A 27,971-nucleotide genomic window follows, 5' to 3' on the forward strand; every position below is an offset into this window, starting at 1 on the left:
TTTTGTTTCATGGCACCTTCCACCAACTACAATATTGGCACTGTAAGGGCCATATTTATACTTTTTGACGCAAAACTGCGCTAACGCAGTTTTGCGTCAAAAAAATTAGCGCCGGCTAACACCATTCTGAAGCGCCATGCGGGTGCCGTATTTATTCAATGACGTTAGCCGGTGTTAGCCGCCGGCGCTGCCTGGTGTGCGTGAAAAAAAATGACGTACATCAGGCAGCGCCAGCGTAGGGGAATATGGAGCTTGGCCGCCAAAAAATGGGGCAAGTCAGGCTGAGGCAAAATTATCACCTCAACCCGATTTGCGCCATTTTTTTCGACTCCCAACCCCCATTGAAATGACTCCTGTCTTAGCAAAGACAGGAGTCATGCCCCCTTGCCCAATGGCCATGCCCAGGGGACTTCTGTCCCCTGGGCATGGTCATTGGGCATAGTGGCATGTAGGGGGGCACAAATCAGGCCCCCCTATGCCACAAAAAAATAAATAAAAAAATACTTACCTGAACTTACCTTAATGTCTGTGGGATGGGTCCCTCCAGCCTTGGGCGTCCTCCTGGGGTGGGCAAGGGTGACAGGGGGGGTCCCTGGGGGCATGGGAGGGCACCTCTGGGCTCCTTCCGAGCCCACAGGTCCCTTAACGCCTGCCCTGACCAGGCGCTAAAAAACAGCGCAAAAGCGGCTGGACGTAATTTTTTTTGACCCGCCCACTCCCGGGCGTGAATTTTGCCCGGGAGTGTAAATACGGCGCACATGTCTCGGAGTCAATTTTTTAGACGGGAACGCCTACCTTGCATATCATTAACGCAAAGTAGGTGTCCACGCTAAAAAATTACGCAAACTCCATGGACTTTGGCGCTAGACGCGTCTAACGACAAAGTATAAATATGGAGTTAGTTTTGCGTCAGAATTGCGTAAAAAAAACCGACGTAATTCCGGCGCAAACAGAGTATAAATATGCCCCTAAGTTTGGTGGGAACATTCGGGTTATCGCTCGTGCTTGTTAACATGCTTAAGGCCTAATAAGTAGTGCATACTCTCATATACTTCATTCCTCTGAGGCCATCCCAAGGGAAATGTGGGATTTGTTTCTGTGGAGTAACTGGAACCCTGCTAGAGAATAGTCATTACTAATAGAAATAGACAGGAAGTGCTGTGAATGACTCAATGGTGTATTATGTCAAGGTGCAACAGTACTCCTTGGGTCATCCAGGTTGTGTTTACGGCTTTGATGAAGCTATGACCTTCTAGCACACAGCATCCTCAAAGGAGAGGTTGTTGCAGAAGTTAAGTCGTAAGTGCAGCAGAAGAAATTTGGCTGGGCATGAAAATCATAAGAGTCATAACAGTTGACTAATCATCAACGGTGATGTTCTTGTTCTTCAATGAATGGTCATCAGAAGGGGTCTTCTTTTCTAATGTGAGGGGAGGGCATCGAAATAGAAGTGACCGGTCATCAGACTTAGGGAAAATGTGAATGTCCACGCTTAAATGAACATAATAAGATACAATTGCACCAACATTGTGTAAAGTAAATGTCTTCACAAAAATGGGTTGTGGACTTTTCTGGATGTGGATTCATAAGGTCAATATTCTAGTGGACTTGCAGCCTATCATGGTGCATTAGAAGGGCCATTAAAGTATCACTCCATTGTTAATGGACCACACCTGCAGCTTGGCCAGTAACACCAGAGTAGGTCTTTAGTTGCTGGTATCACCTGTTAAAGTGGGTCGTGAAGTTATATTACACATAGACTTGCACAGTCATTAGCATTAGTCCGGTGAAAGCTTTTCTGCCGAGTCCAAACAAATCTGTGGGGAATTATAAGGAATCGCATTATTGCAATATTATGTGTTGGTCTTTGTTAGTGATTACTGGCTAGCTTGGCAGGTGAGTGGGGAAAACTATAAATATAATGATTTTGGGTTTAAATTGGTGTGTAATCTATTTGATTTGGCCACTTAAAACTTTAGAATCAATACATTTTTATCGTTGCATAACATTCATTGGCAGGGTTGCAACTACTGCTGTCTTCGAAACATCTTTTTGATAAAAATCCCTTTGTGAGAAATAGAATTGATGGCTTCACATGAAGCCTTTTGTACTTCGTAGAAGCCAATCTGACTGGATGTGTTGGTCTGTTTTGCTTCCCTCTTTTTCGTCGTTGTGATTCAGTTTTCATTCTACTACGTTCTCCATGGCAGGCACCAATCTTCCTTTCTGGAGATATTTCATGAAGTCGGTGTAAGCCTCTACATTCTGCACTATGTTAATTCACTGCGGTAAACAGCATACCAAAGTGCTTATTGCAAGTCACATGGTAATTTCCCTCTTGAGAATTACCAACACCCCAGGTAACAGTAACTCTTGGATGCAGGATTTCCTCCTGATTACAAGATTTATAGGCGGGAAATGGTGATACCTGTGCAAACCTCTGTGGCATTTTCACCGTTCATATGCCTACAGTGTGTGCCCGCAGAAATATGAATGGGAACATTGCTTGTGTGCGGGTTTTCCCATGAAAATCATAAACTCGATGTTGGTGGAAATTAAGTCGATTCCCAACGAGAACTTGAAGTCAGAAAAGAAATAAAGAATTTCTGGAAAACTGAGAATTGAGCAATTCTTCTAGCATCTTTCAAGACAAGTTAAAATCCAGCATACACTGTACATGATTCTAATTTTAGTTCTCTTAGAAGGGGAGTGGGAAACGCCTTGATGAGAGCAGATTAGGCATCCAGTAGAAGGATCTGACACTCATTAGAAATCCATTTAGGTGCTATGTAAAGTGTCTCCTGCGAGAATGGATTACTAGTAGAATCAGCAAACCCTATAGTTTTACCGTCCGGATCAAGATGTCAATGTAGAAAGTCATCGTCCTCACTTTTTGCCAATGATTGACAATTTAGAAGCAGATTTTGAGTGCTCTGTTTGCACCCAAAACTGATTCAATTCTTCTTCTCACCCAATCTCAATTTCCCCCTTCTTATTTCCAATGTTCTAAGCTAGGACTTCACTGAACAATCTATTGTGAAGTTGAAGTTCAGGTTATTCCAGTTGAGGGTCCTTTAAGACATATGGCGCATGTCAAGCACTTATCTTGCCTAACTTGGTTCAGTGAATGAGTTGATGAGCAGGGGCGTAGCTTGGTAAATATGACAGGGGGAGTGTGGGCGTCATATTTCTCAACAATCACGCTGGATCACCTTGCTTTATAATGCATATTTATAATTTATAAGAGAAGCATTACATGCAGGGGGCTTGAGGAGCAGTGGAAAAAGAGAGGAGTGCGGATTGTTAAGGGTACTTGAAAAGCAACATTATTCAAACTAATCAACATTTTTAAGGCGTTCTCTGACCTTGTTGTCAGGACAGGACGCTCCCCCCTGCCTCATCCCTGGTGGCCCAGTGGTGGGCAGAAAGGTTTGCTCTGTCGTGTCTGTCTCTGTTTCCTCACCGTCTCTCCCTGTTGTGTATTATCTGTATTGTATTGTAATCACGTTGTCACTGTTATTCCATCTGTGCCCTGTGTCCTAGTATCTGTATCTGTTACCTAGTAGTCTCGTTATTTTGTGTGTTGTACCGCTTCTTGCTCTCTCCCCTTGCGCGTCTCCCTCCTCTTCTGACCCCCCGCCCTCAATCCAGCACCATCCGCCCGCTTCCCTGACTCTTTTCTCCCAGCCTACACCCCCTTCCCTCTAGCTACCTAGCGTTTTTTTCACACCCCCCTCCCTACTCGCCGCTCCCTCGCCCGTTTTCCCGCCACTTCGGCCCCGCCCCCAGCTCCTCCTCCCTCCCTCCACCCCCTCTTAATGCAGGTCGCTGCGCTGCGAGGGCGCGATCTCTGACCTTGTTGTCAGGACAGGACGCTCCCCCCGCCGCGCAGCGCACCCTGCAGGTGCTCTGTCCCTGACTGCCGCTGCTGCCCGGGTTCGAGGCCCTCCTACACCCGCAGGCCCCCACCTGCGCCTCATCCCTGGTGGCCCAGTGGTGGGCAGTAAGGTTTGCTCTGTTGTGTCTGTCTCTGTTTCCTCACCGTCTCTCCCTGTTGTGTATTCTCTGTATTGTATTGTAATCACGTTGTCACTGTTATTCACTGTTATTCCATCTGTGCCCTGTGTCCTAGTATCTGTTACCTAGTAGTCTTGTTATTTTGTGTGTTGTACCGCTTCTTGCTCTCTCCCCTTGCGCATCTCCCTCCTCCTCTGACCCCCCCGCCCTCAATCCAGCGCCATCCGCCCGCTTCCCTGACTCTTTTCTCCCAGCCTACACCCCCTGCCCTCCCACCTCCCCCCTAGCTACCTAGCGTTTTTTTCACCCCCCCTACTCGCCGCTCCCTCGCCCGTTTTCCCGCCGCTTCGGCCCCGCCCCCCTCCCGCCCCCAGCTCCTCCTCCCTCCCTCTACCCCCTCTTAATGCAGGTCGCTGCGCGACTGTGCAGTGGGCGTGCGCAGCGGGCGCGCCGATGTCACGCCGGAGGCGTGCCAGAGGCAAGCCCGTCTGCGCCTGGCCCGCGCCCAGCGCCAGGACCCCTGGACCTCGCACCCCGCACCGCACACCGCCCAGGCTCAGCTACGCCGCCGCCTCCCTCCACGCACTCAACAACGGCCGAGACCAACACTGCTACCAAGCCGCCCCGAAGCACACCCACGGACCTTTCGCCTGCAGCAACTGCCACTTCTCCTGCGACCGAACCTCCAAATCAACGACCACCAGACCGAACCACCTCCACTGCATACTCCTCAACACCCGCTCCGCACGCAAACACGCCGTAGAACTCTGGGACCTACTCGACAGCACCGCCCCGGACGTAGCCTTCCTGACCGAGACATGGTGGAACGACTCATCCGTGCCAGACAACGCCATTGCCATCCCAGACGGATACAAGATCTCCCGCAGGGACCACACCAACGGCTACGGAGGAGGACTCGCCATCGTCCACAAATCCTTCCTCAAGATCACCACCCACACCGACGAGCATTTCAACACCGCAGAGCTTCTACACTTCCGGATCCACACCGACCCCAACACCACCCTCAGAGGTACGCTCGTCTACAGACCCCCCGGTCCACGGGCCCACTTCTGCGACACCATCGCCGACCTCGCAAGCACCCACGCACTCGCCTCCACGGACTACATCCTCCTCGGGGACCTCAATTTTCATCTCGAGAACAACAACGACCACAACTCCACCACGCTGCTCAGCAACCTCAAGAACCTCGGACTCAGACAACTCGTCACGTCACCAACCCACGCCGCTGGACACACACTGGACGCCATCTTCTCCACCAGCGACCACGTTACCTTCAAAGACACCACCGAACCCTACTGGACCGACCACCACTGCATCCACTTCACCTACAACAAAAACACCGCACACCACCACAGCCGCCAACTCCCCTGCCGCAACTGTGGCAAAGTCACCGAAGAACAACTTCTCAGCACCCTCTCCCAGAACCCACCGAACGAGCCCAACGACCCAGACACCGCGGCCTGCAACTTCAGACAATGGATCAACAACTGCGCCAACATCCTCGCCCCACTGAAGAAACCCCCAGCAACCTCGCCAGCAAGAAAGCCTCCTGGTTCACCGACGAACTCCTGGCCTCCAAACGAGCCTGCAGGAAACTGGAAAAGAAATGGCTCCAAGAACGCACACCGGACAACCACGTAGCCCTCAAAGACGCCACCCGCCGACACCACCACCTCATCAGGACCACCAAGAGGTCCTCCTTCAAAGACCGCCTAGACAACAACGCACACGACAGCAAAGAGCTCTTCCGCATCATAAAGGAACTGTCCACCCCCAGCGCCAACGTCAACGACATCCCGCCCTCTCAGGAACTTTGCGACTCCCTCGCCGCTTTTTTCCACAGCAAGATCGCCGACATCCACAGCAGCTTCAACACCCCGACCACGCCCACCTCCGTCACCACCTCGAACCCAAGCATCGCCAACCCCATCACCGCCTGGTTCAACGTCGACGCAACACGTAAAATCATGAACTCCATCCACTCCGGATCACCGACTGACCCCTGCCCCCACCACATCTTCAACAAAGCCGACTCTATCATCGCGCCCCAACTCCGCAAGATCATCAACGCCTCCTTCGAAATAGGCACCTTCCCGGAAAGCTGGAAGCACGCAGACATCAACGCCCTCCTCAAGAAACCCAAAGCCGACCCCAAGGACCTCTAGAACTTCCGCCCCATCTCCCTCCTCCCCTACCCAGCAAAAGTCGCAGAAAAGATCGTCAACCTTCAACTGACACGCCACATCGAAGACAACAACGTCCTCGCCCCTCACAAACTGGATTTAGACGCAACCACAGCACCGAGACCACCCTCATCGCCGCCACAGATGACATCAGACGCCAACTCGACCACAGCGAGACCTCCGCCCTCATCCTCTTAGACCTCTCAGCGGCCTTCGACACGGTCTGCCACCGCACCCTACTATCACGCCTCCAAGAAGCCGGCATCCAGGAAAAAGCCCTAGCCTGGACCTCATCCTTCCTCTCCGGCAGAACACAGACCGTCCGCCTCCCACCCTACCGCTCAGAAGTCAACAACATCATCTGCGGCGTCCCCCAGGGCTCCTCCCTGAGCCCAACGCTGTTCAACATTTACATGGCCCCCCTCGCACAAGTGGCCCGCCGTCACGACCTCAACATCATCACCTACGCCGACGACACCCAGCTCATCCTCTCCCTCACCAACGACCCCGCCACCGCCAAAGCCAACCTCCACGAAGGAATGAAAGCAGTCGCCGACTGGATGAGAAATAGCCGCTTGAAACGCAACACCGACAAGACAGAAATCCTCATCCTCGGGACATCCCCCTCCGCCTGGAACAACTCGTGGTGGCCCACCACCCTTGGAACGGCTCCGACGCCCACCGACTACGCCCGCAACTTGGGATTCATCCTCGACTCCGCACTCTCCATGGACAGACAAGTCAACACCCTCCGCACCCTCCGCAGGATCTACAAGTGGATCCCGACCGACACCAGGAAGACGGTGACCCACGCCATCGTCAGCAGCAGATTGGACTACGGCAACGCACTCTATGCAGGAATCCCAGCAAAAAACCTCCAACGGCTCCAACGCATACAAAACGCCTCAGTCCGACTCATCACCAACGCACCCCGTCACAGCCACATCACCCCTCACCTCAAAGAGCTCCACTGGCTTCCCGTCGACAAAAGGGTCACCTACAAGCTCCTCACCCACGCACACAAAGCACTCCACAACGCCGGCCCCACCTACCTCAACGAGAGACTCAACTTCTACACGCCGACCCGCCAACTGCGATCCGCGAGCCTCGCCCTCGCCACCGTCCCCCGCATCCAACGAACCACCTCCGGCGGCAGATCCTTCTCCTACCTCGCCGCCAAGACCTGGAACACGCTCCCTACCTACTTCCGACAGACTCAAGACCTACTCGCCTTCAGAAGACTCCTCAAGACCTGGCTCTTCGAGCAGTAGCAGTCTCCACCCCCCCCAGCGCCTTGGAACCCTAACGGGTAAGTACCGCGCTCTATAAATGTCTGTGATTGATTGATTGATTGAAGGCCTTCGAAACATAGCGGAGAGTGAGTGTGTGTATTTTTGTCACTGTAGGCATGTAAAAATCCCAGGTGAAATCGGACAGACACCTCGCATTACCCGACTGAAAGCACTTGTACCCAACTATTTACTACAGAAAACATTTTTAGGTGGGCTTAACACCCAAAACACCCATCCTGGAGCTACGCTTGGTGAGCAAAGAGCAGTTGAAGTGCAGTAAGTGGAAATTACAAGACTTTTCCATGCATACGTGCCTCAATCGAAATTGCAAATTCGACTAGGGCAGTACAGCAGCTGTGATCCTCTGGGTCAAGGACAGATGCATAAGTGGACTGAAGTAGAACATGAGGAGGAAGGGCACATGAAGGTACGAGTTAGAAAGAATATTGACAAGTAGAAAAGGAGTTCAATGAAGGAAAGCTAATTCAAAGATAGTGATCAGTGTATTGAGGCCAATTAATTGTGCAACAGATGGGTTGAAATGCAAGTTTGGGGGAATCATACTTACGTTAATTCAAGATAGTAACCTACTCCAGATACCTATTGTGTTAGACAAGCAGTACAAAGCTATGAAATCTGGACTTTCCCTGTGGGAATGAATGAGCACTATGAAGTAGCAAGTAGATCAGTGCGTTACCACTGCACACACTCTACGGCAACACTTCTGCAACTCTAAGGTGGACAAAGCACACCGGGCTAGGAAAGAAGTAAAAATACTAATTGAGATGTAGGGTCGGTACCACTGCAACTGGAGCGCAATGTAAAAGCCTAAGCATTTAGTGTGGGGGCATCTCAGATATGTTTTATAACAGAACAAGACACAGAAATACAGTTAAACAACAGAACAGCAAACCAGTAAAAAACTAGCTAGACAGGGAGATCCCAAACAAGCACTGAGCAGGGAAGCTAAACCCCAAAGGAAAACCAAGCTGCACACTGTGGAGGATTGAGACAGGGAACTACAACAGGAGAAAGGAAGCCAAATTTCAATTTAGTGTATTTACAATACACAAATAACATTAAAGTAGAATCTGAGTTAGGAACAGATACTCATAAAAGCAGGTGTTCGGTATCACCAAGAATGTAAAGGATTTCAGCGTGACGTTGTTAAGGTTAAAAAAGGATAGCAGGTTAAACACATAAAGTTGAGATCACTTTGTTGCAAAAATTAATATTACGCCTGCAGCCTTTTAGCTACCACAGATCAAAAAAACTATTGGCAAAGCCACTAGGTATGGCCTTTGGAACCTATTGACTTTACCAATGCTTTTTGGCACTGCTGTACAGCACGGTTAAAGAAGAAATGAATCCGTAAATAAAAAACTCAGGAAGCATCATGGAGGGGGATGGGAAGCAACACAGAGGGCAGAGGTGAAACAAACAAAGAAGAACAACGCAAGGGTAAAGGGAGAAGCACAAAGGCGAGAGAGACGAAGAGTAGGGGCACAGAAACACACAGGCAAGACAGGTTAACATTAGCACGGGTTGGGGGAGTGAAGCACATGGATGAGAGAGCAACGTGGAATGTGGACATGGATGCTCTTGGGTCAGAGATAGCAACACAGATCACAGGGCAGAGAAGCACACAGGCAAGAGAGGGAGGAATATGAGCATAGATGGGGGGTAGAAGAACACAACAGAGACAACTGGAAAACACTGTGACACGGAATGCTTAAGCAAAATAGAAAAAATACTTCACTGTAAGTCAGAAGTGGAAGGTATAAAAGCCAGCCAATGAAAGAGATAGTAAAGAGGCTGTGCTCTAAGGGATGGACACAAAATTGATAAGTTGCAACACAGAAAACCATTGAATAACAAGAAAGCAAATGAGAGCGACAAAAAAAAACAACCAATGAAAAGCAATGGGCAGGCTATAAATCCTTGTAAACTCTCAGTAATCCTGCAATAGGTATTTTGCAACTAAACACTTGTGCTGTGTGAAAGGTTCAATCTAATGAGTCCAAAATCTTCTTTCACTGTTCTCTGTGAAGGAAGCAGTCAACCAATGTAGGCTGGAGAAGTGAGACAACACTGCAACTATGAAGAAGCACCAATATCCAGATTTAATAGCACTGTGTTAAGAGGTATTTTGGTCAGAAAATAAGTATACTTGTTGCAGAAGCAACCATTACAAGGGACAACTGGAATTAAGGCCAGACCCCACTATCAATTATTTGCAGGGAATCCAATTTGGTCTTTATTTACTGTAAGGTGAATTCAAAGCACATATACTGTGCATGGGAGCAAACATCCTTATGGGCTCTGTTATCATGACCTAAGCCTGTTGGTGTGCTGCCTCTGTCTGGCTCTGAAAAACTTTAAAATCTCAGCTCAATTAGATTAAAGCATCTTGAGAACTGTAGTTTGTAGTTTTAAAGACATATCAGCACACAGAATTGAAGAATTCTGGTTTCAGCGCCATAATTTATAGTAGCCAACTGTGATGTGCATGGTCATAATGCTGCAAGGTTTAGAAGAGGGGATGATTGTTTCAGGTCTTCCAGTAGATGTAAAAAAAAGTGCAATGGAGGAAGACATGTTTTATAGTTGCATTTTTCTAGCATTGTTGCAAGCTGAAGGTATTAAAGTACAGATTCTCATTCCAGGCTGTTCTTTACACCAGACATTATATCAGGTGGTAGCAATTCTTATGAATGACGAAAGGGATAAAACTGATACTGCCATCTTTAGCACTGTAGGCATGCCTTAGACATCTTCTTTAAAGGATTTCTACACCTCTAACATGCATCCTTATCACTGTAAATCCCATAGTTTATCGCCGGAAGCATAAAGAGCTGCAAGCCATCCAGATGGAGTTACAGAGCCCTGACTACAAACTCAGCAAGCTGCGGACATCCACCATCATGACAGACTACAATCCCAATTATTGCTTTGCAGGAAAAGTCACCTCCATCGGCGATCTCAAAGAGGTTCCTCGGAGGAATATATCTTTAATCAGGTACCATACAACCTACTGATCAAAGCTGTGATATTGCAGATTAATGTTTTCCAAAAACAGGTTGCGATCATGGATTTTAGAGAGTCTAATGTGTGCATCAATATTATTTTAAAAGGTAAACGAATGTGAAAGAACATTCTTTTTAAATAAAGCGGAACTCCGACTTTCTGCTGGAGTCCATAGAGGAACAATTCTAGTTTTTCACTCTTATTCTTTCCCTGCACCACCTCCCTTGGGGATATCATCTCCTCTATTGGTTTATCCTACCAAATCCACACTGATAACATATAAAATGTCCTTCCATTCCCCACCTTCTCTTTCTACCTACTGTTTCAGTGCAAGTTGGCACTGGGTGGCTCTCCAGTACCTCACCCTGAACTCTTCCAAAATGGGGCCCGGTACTTTCATTCTTCTGCTCCAACCACCTGATCTGCTCCTCCCACTTTTCTCCCAGCAGCCTGATCTTCATCTCCCCAGCTAAAAATCGAGGTGGACAATTCAACCCTTCAATGTGTATGGAAGAGTTCATTAGTACCACTGCCATGGAGCAGTGGTAATAATGACAATAGAAATAGAAAATGTACAAAACATATTGATGGGGCTAATCAGCCAAACTCACTTTGTACTAGAGACCATGCTTTTTGACCTATGCAGTCACTCTTGAAGATACTGCTCAAGCAGTCTGTGTTCCAATTACTTCCTGCACGTATCAAAGCGGTCCAAATGTGGTATAAAGATTAAGAGCCTGATTTAGAGTTTGGTGGATGGGGTTACTGTGTCACATACGTGACGATATCCCATCTGCTGTATTACGATCCCATTATATCCTATGGGAATCGTAAATGGTGTATGGAATATCCGTCAGGTTTGTGACGTTGTTACTAAGCAATCTTTGCTATATTGTTTATGGATTTGTGTTTGTGCAGATGTTTATGTAGTATGCTATTCTCAAAGAGTTTTGGTTTTCAGTGAGGTGAGTTTACATTTCAGTTCAGTGAGAGAATCAAGCCACGAATGGACTAGGAATGAGCTCTGAGGGTGATGGTAGGATATGAGCAGCAAATCCGTCTTAAGTGGGTTTAGTTTCAGGTGATGGAAACATTTGTGATTTAACATTTAAAAATACATTCATGTATCCCAGTTTACACCACTAAGGAACTAGGGGCCTGATTACATCCTTGGCAGAAGGGACTCTCCGTCACAAACGTGACTGATTTCCCGTCTGCTGTATTACAAGTTCCATTATATCTACTGGAACTAGTAAATTAGATTTTTACACACCTGCTAGTAAACTTCACTTTATAATCGCTTCTCCCGGCTTGTCAAGGTGCTTAGCTTACCTACCCGGACCCAGTTCAGCTTGCCCAGACTACTACCACCAGCATCTTTGACCACAAAGCTTGGTGGCTCCTAGCAACAAATAGAGCCCTTTATAAGCTGTTTATAACTACTTTCGTGGTATTTCACCAACACTACTTCACTATCATTGTGACCTGCTCCATATTCACCAAGAATGTGCCATCCACAAACAGGAACCTGCTGATCACATTGAAACGACCTTGTGCCGCATCCAGATTCCACGCTCTCCATCTTCAAGGTCGCCTTCACTAAACGCCCTGATACCTGAGCCTGTGCCATGCACAACATCCTCAACACCAGCTGAGGAGCCAACCCATGAGATCAGAGAGGAGGAATTTCTAAAGATGCGCTTCATAAAATAGGTGTCAGAACCCAAAGAGGTATCATGAATGAGAGGAACAATCTGGAATATTTATTGTTGGTGGGGCCGAGTAGAGATGACTTGATGTTTTTCTTCAACCTTTAAAAAGATTAATAATCACATTATGTTTTCTGATTTTCACTGTTTTCCTATCACATCAACAATTATTTAATGAGATTCTGTTGCACATAACAAGCTGTAATTGAGCCAGGTGGCTATAAAAATAACAAACACGTCGTTTATCGTTCATCATTAAAGAAAATACCACATTGTGAGCCGGTCCTCCCCCCTGACCTTCCGTGGCCCCCATGAAGCAAGAGCTGCTGTCTCATCGCTTCCATCCGACAGTACACTTAGGTCCTGCAGCAAAATGCATTAAAGAAATTGTTTCCACACAGCAAACTGTCTTGTGGATAACAATTCCGGAGAAACAAAGGGGACGAGCGAAAGGTGGGCAATTGTTCAACGGGTTCCGTTATCTCATTAGAATTCCTATTGACTTTATGGGTATTTTTGCTGCCAGCTTCAGATAAAACTCAGAAATGTTAGCATTTTTGCAAGATTTTCGCAGCTGCCAGAAAGATGGAAAGACGCCCTTCAAATTCCAGTATAGCTTTGCAATAAAAATGCAAATGCTGTGAGTTGGTCTATTGCTAGGGTATAAAGCACTGTCTCCGCCTGTCCGTTTTGTGGCAGTGCTTTCCCACAAAACCCATCACGTCTTACCCCTTAATTCCATTATACGTTTATTCTCTATCCATATTTCAGAGTTTAAACTTAATGTATACCATTTATGATTCTCTCATTTTGACCTGCTAATACATTAGGGCCCGGATTTCCTAACATTTGCACTTTTGTAATGCAAACCTGGCGGGTAGTGTTTTGATATTTACTTTCTGATGTAAATCAGTGTTTAGGTTGGAAAGTTGGGTAAGGTAACACAAAGTAGCACTATGTGCCACTTTGCGTTATTTTGCATCGTGGGTGGGGGGTCCATAGGTGGTCCATGGCCATCTCATGCAACCACCCACACATCTCTATTCACTAACATCTGTAGACAGGGGTTTGCACTAAAAGCGTACACCTCTTCAAGGCAGGTATAAGGGAGGGGAAATGTTTTAATGTTCCCATACTTTTCAAACTTTGCACGTGTGCTGCATTGTACATCACGCACACAAAGTGGGGCCAGTATTAAGGCATAGATTTTGTACTCGATGGCTCTCTGTTCCACTAAGAAACCTGTGCTTAACAGAAGGGCATGGAGAGGACACCAGTGCATATCTCAGGAGACAGTTCTGCTCTCCCCCTTCCAAGCAGCACCAACTTTAGATGATGCACTGCGTTGCTTGAAAAGTTCATCAATCTGCCAATGATCGTTCTTCTTTAAGATTCACTCTCTCCCTCATTAGAGACCTGATTTTGGTGTTGATCGCTGTAAAAAGGTGGTGCTTAAAGTATTACTTCATGGATATATTGTAGGCCCACTGCAAGCGATAGCATTGTCCTTACCATTCCTAAGTGCCATGTAAAAGCATTTCCTTCTCCTCTCCATGTAAGTGCATTGAGAACTTTACTACAAGGTATGCTACTCTGCAATACTTTATTACAGTTGAGTTCTGATGTCATCCAGCTTGCTGCTAGCTGTCAAGGGGAGAGAGGGGTCACAATAATCACAGCTGCAGGTTAAACTGTAAAAACGAACCCCGATCATTCTTCTATGGCTCTTTTTTTTCTAAATGAACAGTGATCAGAATAAATTAGATCTGTATGGAGCATAGTTATTTTTTTCATGCATTAGATTAATATACATAAGATAGAATCTCTCTGCATGTTTCTACACATTACAAGATGCAGAGTTTTTTTATTTGATTTCTATTAAATTGGATCTCATATCTTCTTGCAAGAAATATCTAACTGCTCTTTAATGTGTTTCATTTTGCAGTACAATTCTACTTTTATCATCCATGTCTGCAAAAATCTTAATATCTTTCATATGAAAGAGCAGGGCATCAAAGATTTAAGCGGTTTGTGGGAAGGGTGATGGTGTGATCATGTCCTATAAATGAAAAAAATGCTGGTTTCGCGTTTGGAAGAAAGAGTACTCTGTTGCGACTGTGTCCTCTCTGCCAAATGTTTGCTTCGCCCACCCAATTTAGAGGTGGGCAGACCACCAGGTGTACACCAATGTAGGAGAATTTACTTCATCAGCATAAAGCCTCATCTCATGGCCCGAGTGAGTAGGGACCATCGGGTGTAAAGGGAGAGTAATGAAAGAAAAATTACCACACCATAGAAGAAAGCTCCCATAGTGAGGGGGTAATTAGTTTGGGAGTTTGTTTTTGAAAAATAAGAAACTTTGGAAAGGATTGATGGCCAGCCACCATGTTTGATGAATCTGTCCTTCAAACATTTCCTACATTGACAGGAATTGCCATGACGGTGGTTCCTACCAATGTATAGAGACGTCTGTGGGGCCGTCTGTGGGGCCGGCGGACATCTCTAATTTTGGTGGGCAATGAAAGGCATAGTGGCTGATGTAAAGTCCTCCTCCACCCTTTCTGCCTTTACTCCATCTGCCAAATTCTAAATATAAATAGGATAAAGCACGCCAAGGTACATTATAGGCATATTATAAGTCACCTCAGAGTTCCATGACCTTATAAAGGAACTCAGCCTTTTGCCTTGTTACTTTGTATAACGGAATGCCTCGGAGATCTGCATTATTCTCAAAATGCTATTGCAGGGGGTACTTTATCCCATTTAATTGCAATCTGTATGGCATTGACACAGTTACTAAATACATATATATATATATATATATATATATATATATATATATATATATATATATATATATATATATATATATAATTATTCCAAAGGCTTACACTGTTCACCAGAATACTTTAATCAAGATGGGCCCAACACACATCAAACCAATACGTGTGAACGTAATTACCCCCTGTTCAATAGTATATGATGATGTTTTATTTAAAGTGTTTCTGCGTTGCTTGGTATTCTAACTTTGTGCTACACTGTGAACATCACATGGACTACGCGCAACAGTACTCATGAACACTCGTGAACCTCATTTCATCCTCGTACAAATATTTGATCTCCGTTCTTCTGCCTGCTTTGTTGATATCTTATCAGTCCATGCCCTTTACTCTAAATTTTTGCTCTCACATGCCCACATCTGTCATGTCTTATTTCAGTATTTGTTTCATTTAGCTTTCTCCTTCTGCCTTCTTGTTACAATCTTCTCAAACGTGTTTAATATGCCCTTCTGGACACATGTCTAGCTGATATCTTACACTTTACAAATACACTTTTCATCCCACTGCAGTTCAGTTGCTCTACCTGTAAGAAATGGGCGTATAAACTGAAGGGAATGAGAGTCCACTTCAAATAATAATCACAATCCTTGTCAGGGTGAACCACAAAAGTCCCTAAATTAACCTGTGATTAACCCTCTGGTCACATGACACAAAAGCAGGCAGACATAATACAAGTATAATCCCACACTAATTTAGAAAAATAGAATACGTATTATTAAATAAAATGACCACAAAACAACTACAAATCCAATAAATCGAACCAATAAAAATAGTGCCCAAGTTCACAAGACACCCATCAAGTCATCTGGTCGCTCCTGACCAGATCAAAGTCAAAAGTTAGCACCTACCGCAATGGAGCGTGTGTCAGAGACAGGGCTCATGTTCGTCCCAGTGGAAAGCTTACCTAAGAATGGCGAAAAAGTAGTTGTCGACAAGTTGTGGGTGGGGCAAGCTGAAACTGAAGTAAGGCTCAGCAACACCAGAGTGTTGAAGAGCAAGATCCCAGTGCGATTGTCGATTAAGGCGTGAAAGCTCTGAGCGGCAAAGTCCATACCTGGAAGGTCTCAACATCGATCTAATGTAGCTCTGCATAGGTGGCAATGAAGCCCTCTATGTTCCAACTTAGAAACTTTTCTGGAAGTGAGATCTCTTCCATCAAGGCAAGAAAGCAAGCTGAGGCCGACTTGTGATTTGTTTTTTCAACGGCTGCAGCTTCATTGAGAATCCAGGGTCTCTGTTGGATCTCCAGGCAGAAGACTGACACACATTTATCTATGTCCCAAATCTTGCAGTTTGGGGACAAGAGGAGTACACTGTTACACCAGCTAAGGGTTCAGGACCCTGGAGGAAATCAGTTGAGGGTTAGGGCATGATCCTGGGCAGACCCAGTTGGTACTGGTCAGTGGGGTAGTTTCAGGGAAAGAGCCTCTGGAAGCTTGTTGTGCCATTGTAGCTCAAACAGGTCGTCAGCCAGTTGACCGATAGGCAAGCAGGTCCTGTTTCCCTTCAGGTTCTTCAGACAGCACTCCAGACCTTCTTCTGATTCTCCAAAGGTCCAGGAGTGTTCTGATGAGGATACTGGGGATGTCACATTTATGCCGAGTGCCAGCCTATGGGTGTGGGAAACTCCTGACCACTCCCTAACCAATGGGGATGAAAGTTCCTAAGGATGACCCTACCCACTTTTGCAGCACTTCACAAGTGTTTATTGTAAACTACCCCACAGTACCACTCTCTGCCTAAATTAAACATGGTAGAACCTTTCTTCCCCCGGTCAAAGCTCCCTGTGACCACCCAGAGTTGTGGCAATAATGATGGGCAAACCCTCCCTTGTGGTCACTCCAAACCACTTCTAGGCAGCCACACTCCCACTGGGTATGAAGCCAAGCTGACTATCAAGACAAAAGGGAATCAGGCCTAGGTGTGAGCTATATCTGCTAGTTATAGGGTAGACATCCTTTGATGCTCAGGGAGGGGCTAGGCACAGCCCACCAGGCCTTCATGGAAGATAAACACATCTCCACATCCAAGCTCTTTGCCCACTGTCTGAGAGCAATCCACATCTCACTAGAGGGAAGCCATTGTCAGTCGTGTGGCATTGGACTCCAGCAGAAAGGCTTCTTTTGGCTTAGGCAGGAATATGACAACTTTCTAAAAGTAGAAATTTCAAAATAATAATATAAAATCTGACTCGACCATTAAGTTGGATTTTAAATTACTATTAAAAAGAGTCCCTGGACCATTTTCTAGCAGCTCCCAAACTGAAATTAAGCACTATACATTGTTATAGTGTAACCCAGTATTTTCCTATGAAAAAAAGCAGATTGTTGGTAGCCAGAGTCAATGTTGGTGCAACAGTTCCCAACAATTCTAACTCCATAGGTACAAAATGCCCCCAATGTGCTCCGACAAGTAAGAAGAGCAGGTGACAAAACAGTCTTCAGTGACAGAGCAAAAAACAAAAGGTCACTGATGACTCTTTGTGAGCATGATCAAGGAACACACATTTGCTCTAGTCATGGTTTCTACCAACCTCTAGACAACACGTTTCATCAGGCTTCCTAGCCTACATTTCCTCAGAGCTAAACAACATGTACAATATAGTTTTCTGAGATTTCACAAAAGTACAATACCATTGACAATCACCAAAAACTCAAATGTTATTCAAGTCTCCTGGTCAGTAATCACAAGATCACTGTGGGCACCACATGTGAATTAATGCATAAGATCATAAAAAATTTACAATAACCTTGACAATTCCATTAAAAAGTCACAAAATTCTAAAAATTTCACCCAGAAAGAAATAGGCTAGCCTAACTTATCTTTTGCCCATTCACAGCATCTTAAGGCACAGAGTTAATGAAGAAGAGGGCTGAGGATGCAGAAGTTCTTTTATGACTTTGTCAAATTGTCATGCATTAGTGGAAGCTGCAAGCATATACACCTTAAGTATGCTTTCTGTGCAGCATGGGTTGCTTTTTTGTTTCCTTAGCCATCTGTGGTCAGCTATCAGGTCACTATTTGTAAGATTCCACTGTTTATACTGAACAAAAGTGTTAAGAAGTGGGAACTTTATGTTGTTTTAATTGGCTTTGGTTTTTAATGTGTTATATTTTTAACTGGTTAGACTTTTAATGGTTTCGGCTTTTAAAGAGGTAGACTTTTATTGGGTTAGGCCTTAACTGTGTTGGGTTTTTAAAGCTCTGGGATATTTCAGGTGGCTAGTATGATCTTGTTTAAATTGCCCACAGGCAAGCTCGAGAAATAAAAGCATAGGTTAACTACATGATTTTGCGGATTTATGTTTGAGAGCCCTGAGGTCTTTAGCTTTATTTAGAGTTGGATGCAAACCCAAAAATCTCTTATTCATGGAGAAAGTGTTAACATACTCTGTTGCAGGTAATGAAAGTACTCCAGTAATAAATGGAGATCTGCCTCTGGTAATGCCTTCCTAAATATTTAACATTAGGAGCACAAAAGACTCCCCAGGATTTACAGTATTCAATCACGATAGCGTCTGCTCACTGAGTGTCCCATGATAGCAGAAAAATCCATGCTTCTATGATTATAAATCGGAAAATTGGCACATTATTCAGCAACATGTTATCTGTTTTTTGTAATACACCCATCAGAAAGTCAAGGTGATTCAGTATCTGGTTTTGGAGTTAACCTTGCCAACATTGTGTCCAATATGGTCTCCCCTAGCTTTTTGCCTCTACTTCCCAGGTTGTTGCTGTGTGCTGGACTCAGTTTTTGTTGTTTTTGTGCTCTGGGCACTTTACCACTGCTGACCAGTGCTATAGTGCAAGTGCTCCCTATGTGAAATTGTATGTGTAATTGGCGTTTCCATAATTGGCATATTTGATTTACTAGTAAGTCCTTAGTAAAGTGCACTAGAAGTGCCTAGGGCCTGTAAATCAAATACTAGTAGTGGGCTTGCAGCACTGATTGTGCCACCCACATAAGTAGCCCTGTAAACATGGCTCAGACCTGCCACTGCAGTGTCTGTGTGTGCAGATGTAAACTGCCAATTCGACCTGGCAAGTATATCCACTTGCCAGGCCCAAACCGTCCCTTTTTTGTACATGTAAGGCACCCCTAAGTTAGGCCCTAGGTAGCCCCATGGGCAGGGTGCAGTGTATTTTAAAGGTAGGACATGTTCATGTGTGTTTTTACATGTCCTAACAGTGAAATACTGCCAAATTTGTTTTTCACTGTTGCAAGGCGTATCTCTCTCATAGGCTAAATATCCTTAAAGTGCAGTTTACCTTTGAGAGCAGATAGAAACATGGAGTTTGGAATCACTGAACTCACAATTTAAAAATACATCTTTTAGTGAAGTTGGTTTTCAGATTGTTAGTTTGAAAATGCCACTTTCAGAAAGTAAGCATTTTCTTGCTCAAACCATTCTGTGATTCAGCCTGACTAGGTCAAACTGACAGTTGGGGTTTTTGTGAATCTCCTCTAGACAGTGACAAAAAGGAAGCTAGGGTGTATCCTGGATATCCTGATGAGCCAACTGGGCTAGAATGGAGGGAGAAATGGTCACTTACAACTGAATGGGCTGTGTCTGCCCTATCACAATGCAGTCTTTAACCCCCCTGGTGTGTGTCTAGGGCCTGGCCTGGGCAAGGCAGGATCCTGTAAACAACAGAGACTTTTCTTTGAAGTTGGGCAACTTCAAAGGCAGAAAGGGGTATAAGTATTGGACCCAAACCCCAGACATTAGATCACCTCAAAACTACTTGAAGGATTCAAGAGGAACCTCTGGCAGGAGAAGAGCTGAAGAGTTGAGGAGAAGTGCTGCCCCTGCCTGTGACTGTGCTTTGTTGAGCTATCCTGCAGTTGCTGCTTCTGCCAGTGAAAAGGGACAAAGACTGGACTTTGTTGTGCATTCCTGCTTAAGGGGTATCTCCAAGGGCTTGGACTGGGCTTTCCTCCTGTTTTTGAAGCCTCAGGGATAGCAAAGGAGGCTTCACCAACCAGTCTCTGAGTCTGCATGCTGTGGACTCTAGCTTGTCAGAGGGTGCCATTCCAGTTCCAGAGCCCCTGAGAGTGAATTTCTGGTAAAATCCTGTGAAACAACGCCGGACAACGCCATGCGACTTCGTAAGGACGCTGCTGCATGTAACCCGTGACGCCCCCTGCACCTGAAGCCCTGGACCTCGCAGAAGCGCAACGGCCCCACCATCACAGACCCTGCGTCACAGACGCCACTGACGTCCCAAGAACTCGCAAGATCAGATTGTTGTACCACTGACGTTCGTGACACCAGACTCCAGAATCCGTCGCAGTGCCTGTGAAGTGACCGTGTTCCCATGAGGTTGCCCCGCAGCATCGTGACTTTGCCGGACTTCGACTTTGCCGGAGGTGCCCAGGGAACGACTCCTCGCAACTGACGCCGCCTCACCTCTACCGCTCCGCAGCAAGGACCCGACGCCTCTTCGTGGCCTCTCTGCTCCTTCACCTCACAGCACTGGAACCAACACCGCATCGGATCCAACAGTTAACCAAGTGTGGTTCTCCTTCACCCTGACCAGAGTGAAGGTCTTTGTTTGGACAGGGGGCAATCTGACTGCCAACCAAAGAACCCATTTCTAATAACATCCCTCCACACAGTAATGTTGAGTTCATTCTTTGGACTGAGATTATTGAGTGAGGCCTCAACAATAGTAAAAAGCCAGAGTACCCTTTTTATGCATCATGTCTCAGGTGAATAATATGGGTGAAGTCAGCCACTGGCGTTATGCTGCTATATAATAAAATGAAGAGTCAGGTGAACTAAGACCCCCTTCATTGATTGAGAACTGACAGGTTTTGAGGGCAACTCTTCATATGTCTTCTCCCAGACTGTCTCAATTAACAATAAGTTATTGTCCTTGAAGGTGATGATGAATGATCACCAGGATATTTATAATGTAAAACAATAGACTTGGGAGAAGCACCATTTTGGAGAGGGACACTATCAATTGGTCAGTAATCGAGGTGCTTCTAGAAGATGACTGTGCCTGTGAGAGATGCTTATATCCAAGTGTTGGAAGGTGTGCTGTTCCATCTCATTGACAACTTGGGCATATTGTGTACTCTATGTATGCTGTTGGTGTAAAGGCAGAAAATACATATTTGTGTTCTCTTAAACTTCAGACCCGACACCTGCAGTCCATCAGGGAGTGTAATCCCCGTTCAAAATTGTTTTTGTACAGTAACAAATTATTTCCTATAAGGTTATAGCATGTGTTGTTCTATCAATAGTAGTACGTTGTAAGACACATTATGTAATTCATTGCCAGGAACACCACTGCCATGATACACAGATGAATTGACAGGAAGCACATTTGATGATGTGTGCCACTTCTTATCACCCAGGAGTTCTAGAGGACCTACTGTTACTCTAGCTTTCTTATCAGAGTACAAGAGTTTGATTTAGGGGTTGCCTCCTCACCAAATCCCATTATATGAAGGACTGGGAGCAAATAGTCCCATCTCAGCATTTCAAAAGCCTTCTTAGCAATAAAAGTCACTGCATAGTTCATAGCCTCCTCTTGAATATGGTCCAATATATGAACAAATCACTAATTATTAAGTAAAGTCCCACTGTCATGGAAAACCCTCTCTGTTCAGTGTGAACCAACTATCAACAACCTGGAGGCCAATTTAGATGTTTCCCCAGGATCTTGTTGTCAAGGATATGCATCAACAATGGTCAATATGAGGGCCTGTGCAGACCTGTGCAGTCACTGTGCAGTTTAAGTAAGACCACCATGATGGCATCCTGGGTTGAGGGGGTCAAAGTGCCTTTGTGTTTTGACTCTGTGTACCTTTCACACAGACATAATAACAGCAATTCCTGGTACGTGGTGTAAAATTCCAAGGGAAGACCATCACTGCCCTGAATTTTACCACCAGTACATTGTGATATGGTATCTCTAAACCTGGATAAGGCTGATAGGACATCGAGCACTGTTCTTTGTTCAGGCCTCAGTGTGTCAAGTGCAGCACCTTGTAAATAACTGGTCTGAAACCATTCAGCAGTCTCCAAGGGGCATGAACACAGGAGGATATAATAGTTTATGACATTTCTGCAATGGGAGTGCAAAAGAGATCCATTCTACTTTGAAACTGCAGGCTCCAGAGTGCACACATCTAGCAAGCAGTGACCAGCCATGTCATCAGTAGGCTGTTGCCACAAAGTGTGTTTGCAAGAGTCAAAAACCCTCATCCTGTCTAGCTTTGCTAGACATATTGAGTCCTCGTTCCATAGTACCTGTTGCCTTCAGGATGTGTCTACTACTTTTTTTCAAGTGTGCATAAGTAATTTTCTGTTTTTTAAATCTCCTTAGGAAGAGGCTTTTGAAGCCCATAGAACATTTGATACACATTTTGTGATTGTACACCTTGAGGGCCTCTCATTTATTAGTTGTGTCATTCACAGAAACTGAGTTAAGCTAAAAATATTGTATAATACCATATCTTATTACAGCTGGTTGCACTTTCCAACTTTGGATCCTTGGAGTGGTCTTCCCCAATTCAGCTACATCATCAAAGGGCTATGGGTGGAAATTGATGTGGCCAAGATTTTCAAACGTGGTCTCAAATCTTGGAAGTGCAAGAAACTGAGAAATAAATCTAGTCTGGTCTTTAGGTTGTGAATGGAGTGGCAATATTTCCAGCCAGAGGGCTAAGCTGCTGTCCATACATCCATCATGCCCAATCTTTCACCTAGCCTCTTCATTTCCCAGCTGATTTTTCAATCATCATTCCTGAAAAGGATGGATGAGACCTATCTTTAAGTATGTAAATTATACATTAACTTCTTCACTAGTCAACACTGGAAGTTGGATTGCGGGTGCTGATTGATGCGAGAGTTAAAGAAGGACCTCTGATAATGACACATTTGTTGCATAGATAAATATCGAGGCACCATCTAGGGGACCTTCAACCATGGCATATTGCCCATCTGCATCAATATTGACATATTTATTGTTGTTTAATCTGTTAAAATGAGGAATTTGTGGTTATTAATAAAGGGACTGATTTGTTTTGCGTTTTGCAGCAGTAAGTCATAGCAAGTGTATTTCAGCAGCCGGGTTAGGGAGCACTCCCATTACCAACAGTGCTGACTGACTTTTAGGTTTGTTGCCACAGCAAAGAAATTTGACAAGCCTTGAAGGGCATCTACTGTACTAAACCAGTCATCGAGGAACAGTTCCATGTTCCATCCTTAGCATTTTCAGGAAAGCTCCACAAAACTGTTAATGATTGCACTTCGGCTTCTTCAGTTTGATACTCTAGGTACCCTATGTGCTTTTGTAGATCATGTTTCATGTGTTTCTTCACATTACGCTATAGTTGATTTAGCCGACCCTCATTGGCCACAACCCTCTCCACCAATGTCTTCTGACCTGGCTATCACCTACTTCATAAGTCTCTCTCATATCTTGAAGAACGGTGTCCAACTTATCTGGTTGCACCATATGTCTACAATGCCCTGTTTATCGGAAGTGAGCATGGTCGTAACAGTGGCCCAGCTAATTTGACTCCAGCTGTGTTAAGGTTGCTGTAGCCTGGAAAATACTGTGGATCCTACTGTTCCCGCTTGGTACCGCTATCCCCTGCCATTCATTGTGTGTTCAATAACTTATGATGACATAAGTTATTTCTTTCTCTCACCCAGCTCACCCACAAGGTCTAGGGGTTTCTGAGTTCCTCATGGCAATCCAGTTTTTTTGCTTTAGTTACCAAGAGACACATCAACCCACAGGCCTCTACTCACCATCTACCCTGGAGCTCAGTTGGGAATGGGAGGGCATGTCCCTGCCTCACTGAGGGTACAGCCACTTTCATGGCATCCACTGTATGCAGCACATTTTCTCCAGTCACATTAAAAACTGTTAAAAGTGTGTGTGTGTATTGGTTGTGTGTGTGTGATATACTAAGGCTTCCACCAAACCGTTCATTTTTAATACACAGTCGCTTATGATTTCATAAAAGGAAGTTGACTAGCGCATTACATTATTTCTGGGACGAAATCAGCCAAAGTGTCTTCACAATAATTTCTATCTAGCTATTTGTAACCTTTAAATACTTCATGGGTGAGCGCTTTTGAGATTCCTGGTCCTTAACTAAACATATTCTTACACTCCAGAAATGTTACACAGTTCTTTTGATGATAATTACAACATTTTGCTGCCTCCTGGGATTTTAACTAAAGTTGTCATAGATGTTATGATGTACTGTTGTATGTGCCTTTATGCTCGATTTGATATCATGGGTTGTTGCATTTCATAATTAAAATAAATAAATTTAAAATCGATGCGATTTGCCAGTCTTTTGTCAAAGTTATATATTTTTAAAATATCCAACTTTTTCCTGCATATCTCGATGTTTTGGTTTGAAGTGGAAACATAAATCCAACATGCATCTTAGTATTGAAGTTAGCAGATGGTATTTCTTCTCCTCCATTCACCATAGTGTAAGCCAACAGATAGTTGCCATAACTGATGCTCCAGCCAGCTATTTTCTTGGAAGAGACCCTGTTTTAAAATCCCTTTGGCAAAGGGGAGTATTCAGCATGAAATGAAGTGTGAATTGTGATTGTGCATTGCAAGCCATAACTGGTGAATTTCAGGGCTTTTTCAAGCTTGAGTTTTATACATGCACTTAAAAATCATAGTTAAAGTGCAGTTATGGTTAGGATTTAAAACTGAAAGACCACTGAAATTCACAGGTTTACATTTAGGGCTACCATCTATAGCTCACACAACAGCCATGCAAACTATAATTCATACATCTAATACAATGCTCATCCTCACGCTCAATGACATAGATGCAATTACGAATGTTGTAAATCATCTACAAATGAGATTATACATCTCAATACCCTTAAAACTTTGACAGAGACCATTATTAGTGTAGTATCATTCACTGGTTTGAGTGTTTGTGTTGTTTTTAATTACATTTTGCTTTTAGGTGTTATTTATGGGCATAACCAGTGTGAGGTGAAAAACACTACATTGAGGCCCTCAATATGAGCGTGGTGGTCTTAAGACCGGCATGCTCGCGGTGGTGGTCGGACCGCTGCGAAAGTGGTGGTCCATCCTCCACATTATGACCGTGGTGAAAGCGCCACGGTCAGACCACCGGCACTGCCACTTGTAGGCCGGCCGATGGCCTGGCGGTGTCGACAGTCTTGACCCGCCACGGCACCGCTCCAAGCAGCGCTGCCCTGGGGATTACGACTCACGTGTCCGCCAGCTTTTGCACGGCAGTTCCACCGCCATGCAAAGGCCGGCTGAGATGAGGTCCCGGGGCCCCCACGGGCCCCAATGGACAGTCTGTGGTGCTTTTCACTGCCTGATTTACAGGCAGTGAAAATCCCGATGGGTGATGCTCACCCGACGCACTGCAACATTGCCGCCGGCTTGATTATAAGCTGGCGTCAATGTTGTGATGAGTTTCCCGCTGGTATAGCGGGAAACTCATAATAGGGCCAGCGGGCGGAAGACTGGAGTGGCGGTCTTCCGATTCAAAGAGTTTGGTGGGCGGCCTCTGCCGCCCGTCAAACTCATTATGAGGCCCTTAGTTTCCAAGTTGCAGGCTGCATGGCTGTTGTGCGATTTATGCATTGTGCACCTAACCATAGCCTGGCAATTTCAGTGTTTTTGTTTTTATACTGCCCAAGATTTTTTATACTATGTAAATATTTAGTTTTTTTATAAGCACATTTTTTAAAAATTTTATGTAAGAGATCGAGTACAGAAAACCAAGCAGTGCAGTTGGCCAGAAAAGGCATTAGGATCAAGTTAAACACAACTTCACTTTAATTTTAGTTTTCTTCAGTGTTTTTTTAATCATATACCACATGCAGCAGTTCTCTGTGCCCAGCCAACCATGAGCAGCCAGCCCTGACAGTGGCTGGCCTTTGGCCTTGCAGTGGTGGTTGGGCATAGGGACTGGTCCTTCTGTACACATACTTCGGCCATCTGTCTCAGGTATTGTCTGGCTTCCAGCATCCAGCTCAGTCAACCCACGCTGTGCTAAATCACACCATGTGCAGCCAACTACAGGGGTTCACATCAGGGACAGGATGCATCTAGCCCGTGTCCAACTTGATATATGTGGCTATGGCTTACTTGTGGTCATTGAAAAGTGCATCCGTAGTGCACTTACTGTATTTTTTCCTATTTTGTTCAGGATTTGTGAATCCTATAAATGGCTTTTCAAATTCTGGGCCCTCCCTGAAACCTTTCGACCCATCAATGGCACAGGATTTGCAAATCCAACACAGAATGTATTAATCCTGCTATAAAATATTTTTTTAAATATTTCTTTTATTGATAGGGGTCCCTTTGGGTCACACAACATGGGCCTGGAGGTCACGGTATGTCCACTCCACCTTCAATGCCCCTTTCTTCTAATTGTTCCAACATGGTGCTCAGTGCACCATTTTTGGTAATGGTGGCTACAACACAAAGTTTTCTGTGATGGTCAGTCTTTGAATACAGCGAATTTGCAGATCTGTATTGCATGACTGGAGAAAAATCTCCCTCGTCCAATGGTGTTCCTTTAATTTTTTAGGTGGATTTACAAAGCATCCTGGAATATGTGACTGTGCTGAGAATCTGAGAAGAAGTGGTTTAGATAGCCCTAAAATGTAGCCTGTCTATGCCCAAATAGAACACTCTGTAAACACTAATTTCTTGAAAAGTACTGAATGGATTTACTCCAGACTAAGCAAAGGCACTTCATTGAGTAAAGTTCGATTTGCATGCCAGGTTTGGTATAATTTTGTTCAACTGTTTTCTTCTGTATTAAGCAGAAAAGAATCATATGAGAGTTAAAATGGTAAATGTCACTTTTGGGACCGTCCCTATTTTTAGCCTTCTGCTTGATAGATCAGCATAAAACTTGCCATGAAGAACCTAAAGTGGATGTACCTTTTTTAGAAAGTTTTATGCAAATTTTTCAAACTGCGCCAAAGGTATTAAGAAAACAAGAAATGCATTTCTAGTGGAAGCTACAACTTAATCAGTATTAAAGAGGTACTACCACCACCTCTATAACATACATTATATATATATATATATATATATAGAGAGAGAGAGAGAGAGATTTGCATATATATATATATATATAGATATGTAGATATATGTGAGTGTGTGTATGTTTGTGTGTGTGTGTGGGGTGTGTGTGTGTGTAACTGTATAATTATAGTTATGTCAGTCTCCACAGGAACAATATGTTTTATTTTGCAAATAACTTTGGTGCTATTATACAAATCTGCACAATTTAAATTTATAATTTCTATAGGAAACTTTGCTCTCCAATACTGACAACAACAGCTGGACAGAATTACACCAGATTTGGCAGCTGGTCAGAACTTTACTCAGAAAGCATGCTTTTTATTATATGGTGTAAATCTCTTCTGCCATTTTTAAGAAATTTGCATTTAAAGAGGTGCTCAGGTTAGGCTTGAAGGAATATATATGAACGGTTGGTCTTGTGGGAGTCCCACGGTACCAAACATTTTACCAATATAGGGTCCTCTGATTAGCTGAGGGAGCTTTTCCTTCCATCAGCTCTTTCAGTATGACAGGACTGGTACCAGTCTTGCATACCGAATGATTTAATTGGCTGGCTGCATCCCAGACAAAAATGTTGCTGCTGCCTTTAAAAGACTCAGTCCCTGTTTCCTGAAATTGAACAAAAACATATTAGGGCAGACTAGGGACACCCTGACCCCTTGACACCTGTATAAGGGACCTCAATGGACCTTTCTCACTAACTCCAGGCCGAAAATTAAATACTAAAGTTTCATCCTGCAGGTAACATCATTGGCACTCCTGCAGGACCTAACACAACCCTCCCATGAATCACCATAGC

The 27,971-nt window shown here is 44.7% G+C and overlaps 1 protein-coding gene across 1 annotated transcript in view; it reads left to right on the top strand.

The window, feature by feature from the left end:
- Positions 1 to 27,971, top strand: part of ALK (ALK receptor tyrosine kinase) — a 2,590,648-nt gene that overhangs the window by 2,428,242 nt on the left and 134,435 nt on the right. The window contains exon 20 of the mRNA XM_069233821.1: positions 10,346 to 10,532. Coding sequence (XP_069089922.1) covers positions 10,346 to 10,532 — 187 coding nt within the window. The remainder of the gene's footprint in view (positions 1 to 10,345; positions 10,533 to 27,971) is intronic.

Source organism: Pleurodeles waltl, chromosome 5, assembly GCF_031143425.1.
Source record: "Pleurodeles waltl isolate 20211129_DDA chromosome 5, aPleWal1.hap1.20221129, whole genome shotgun sequence".
NCBI classification, from domain to species: Eukaryota; Metazoa; Chordata; class Amphibia; order Caudata; family Salamandridae; genus Pleurodeles; species Pleurodeles waltl.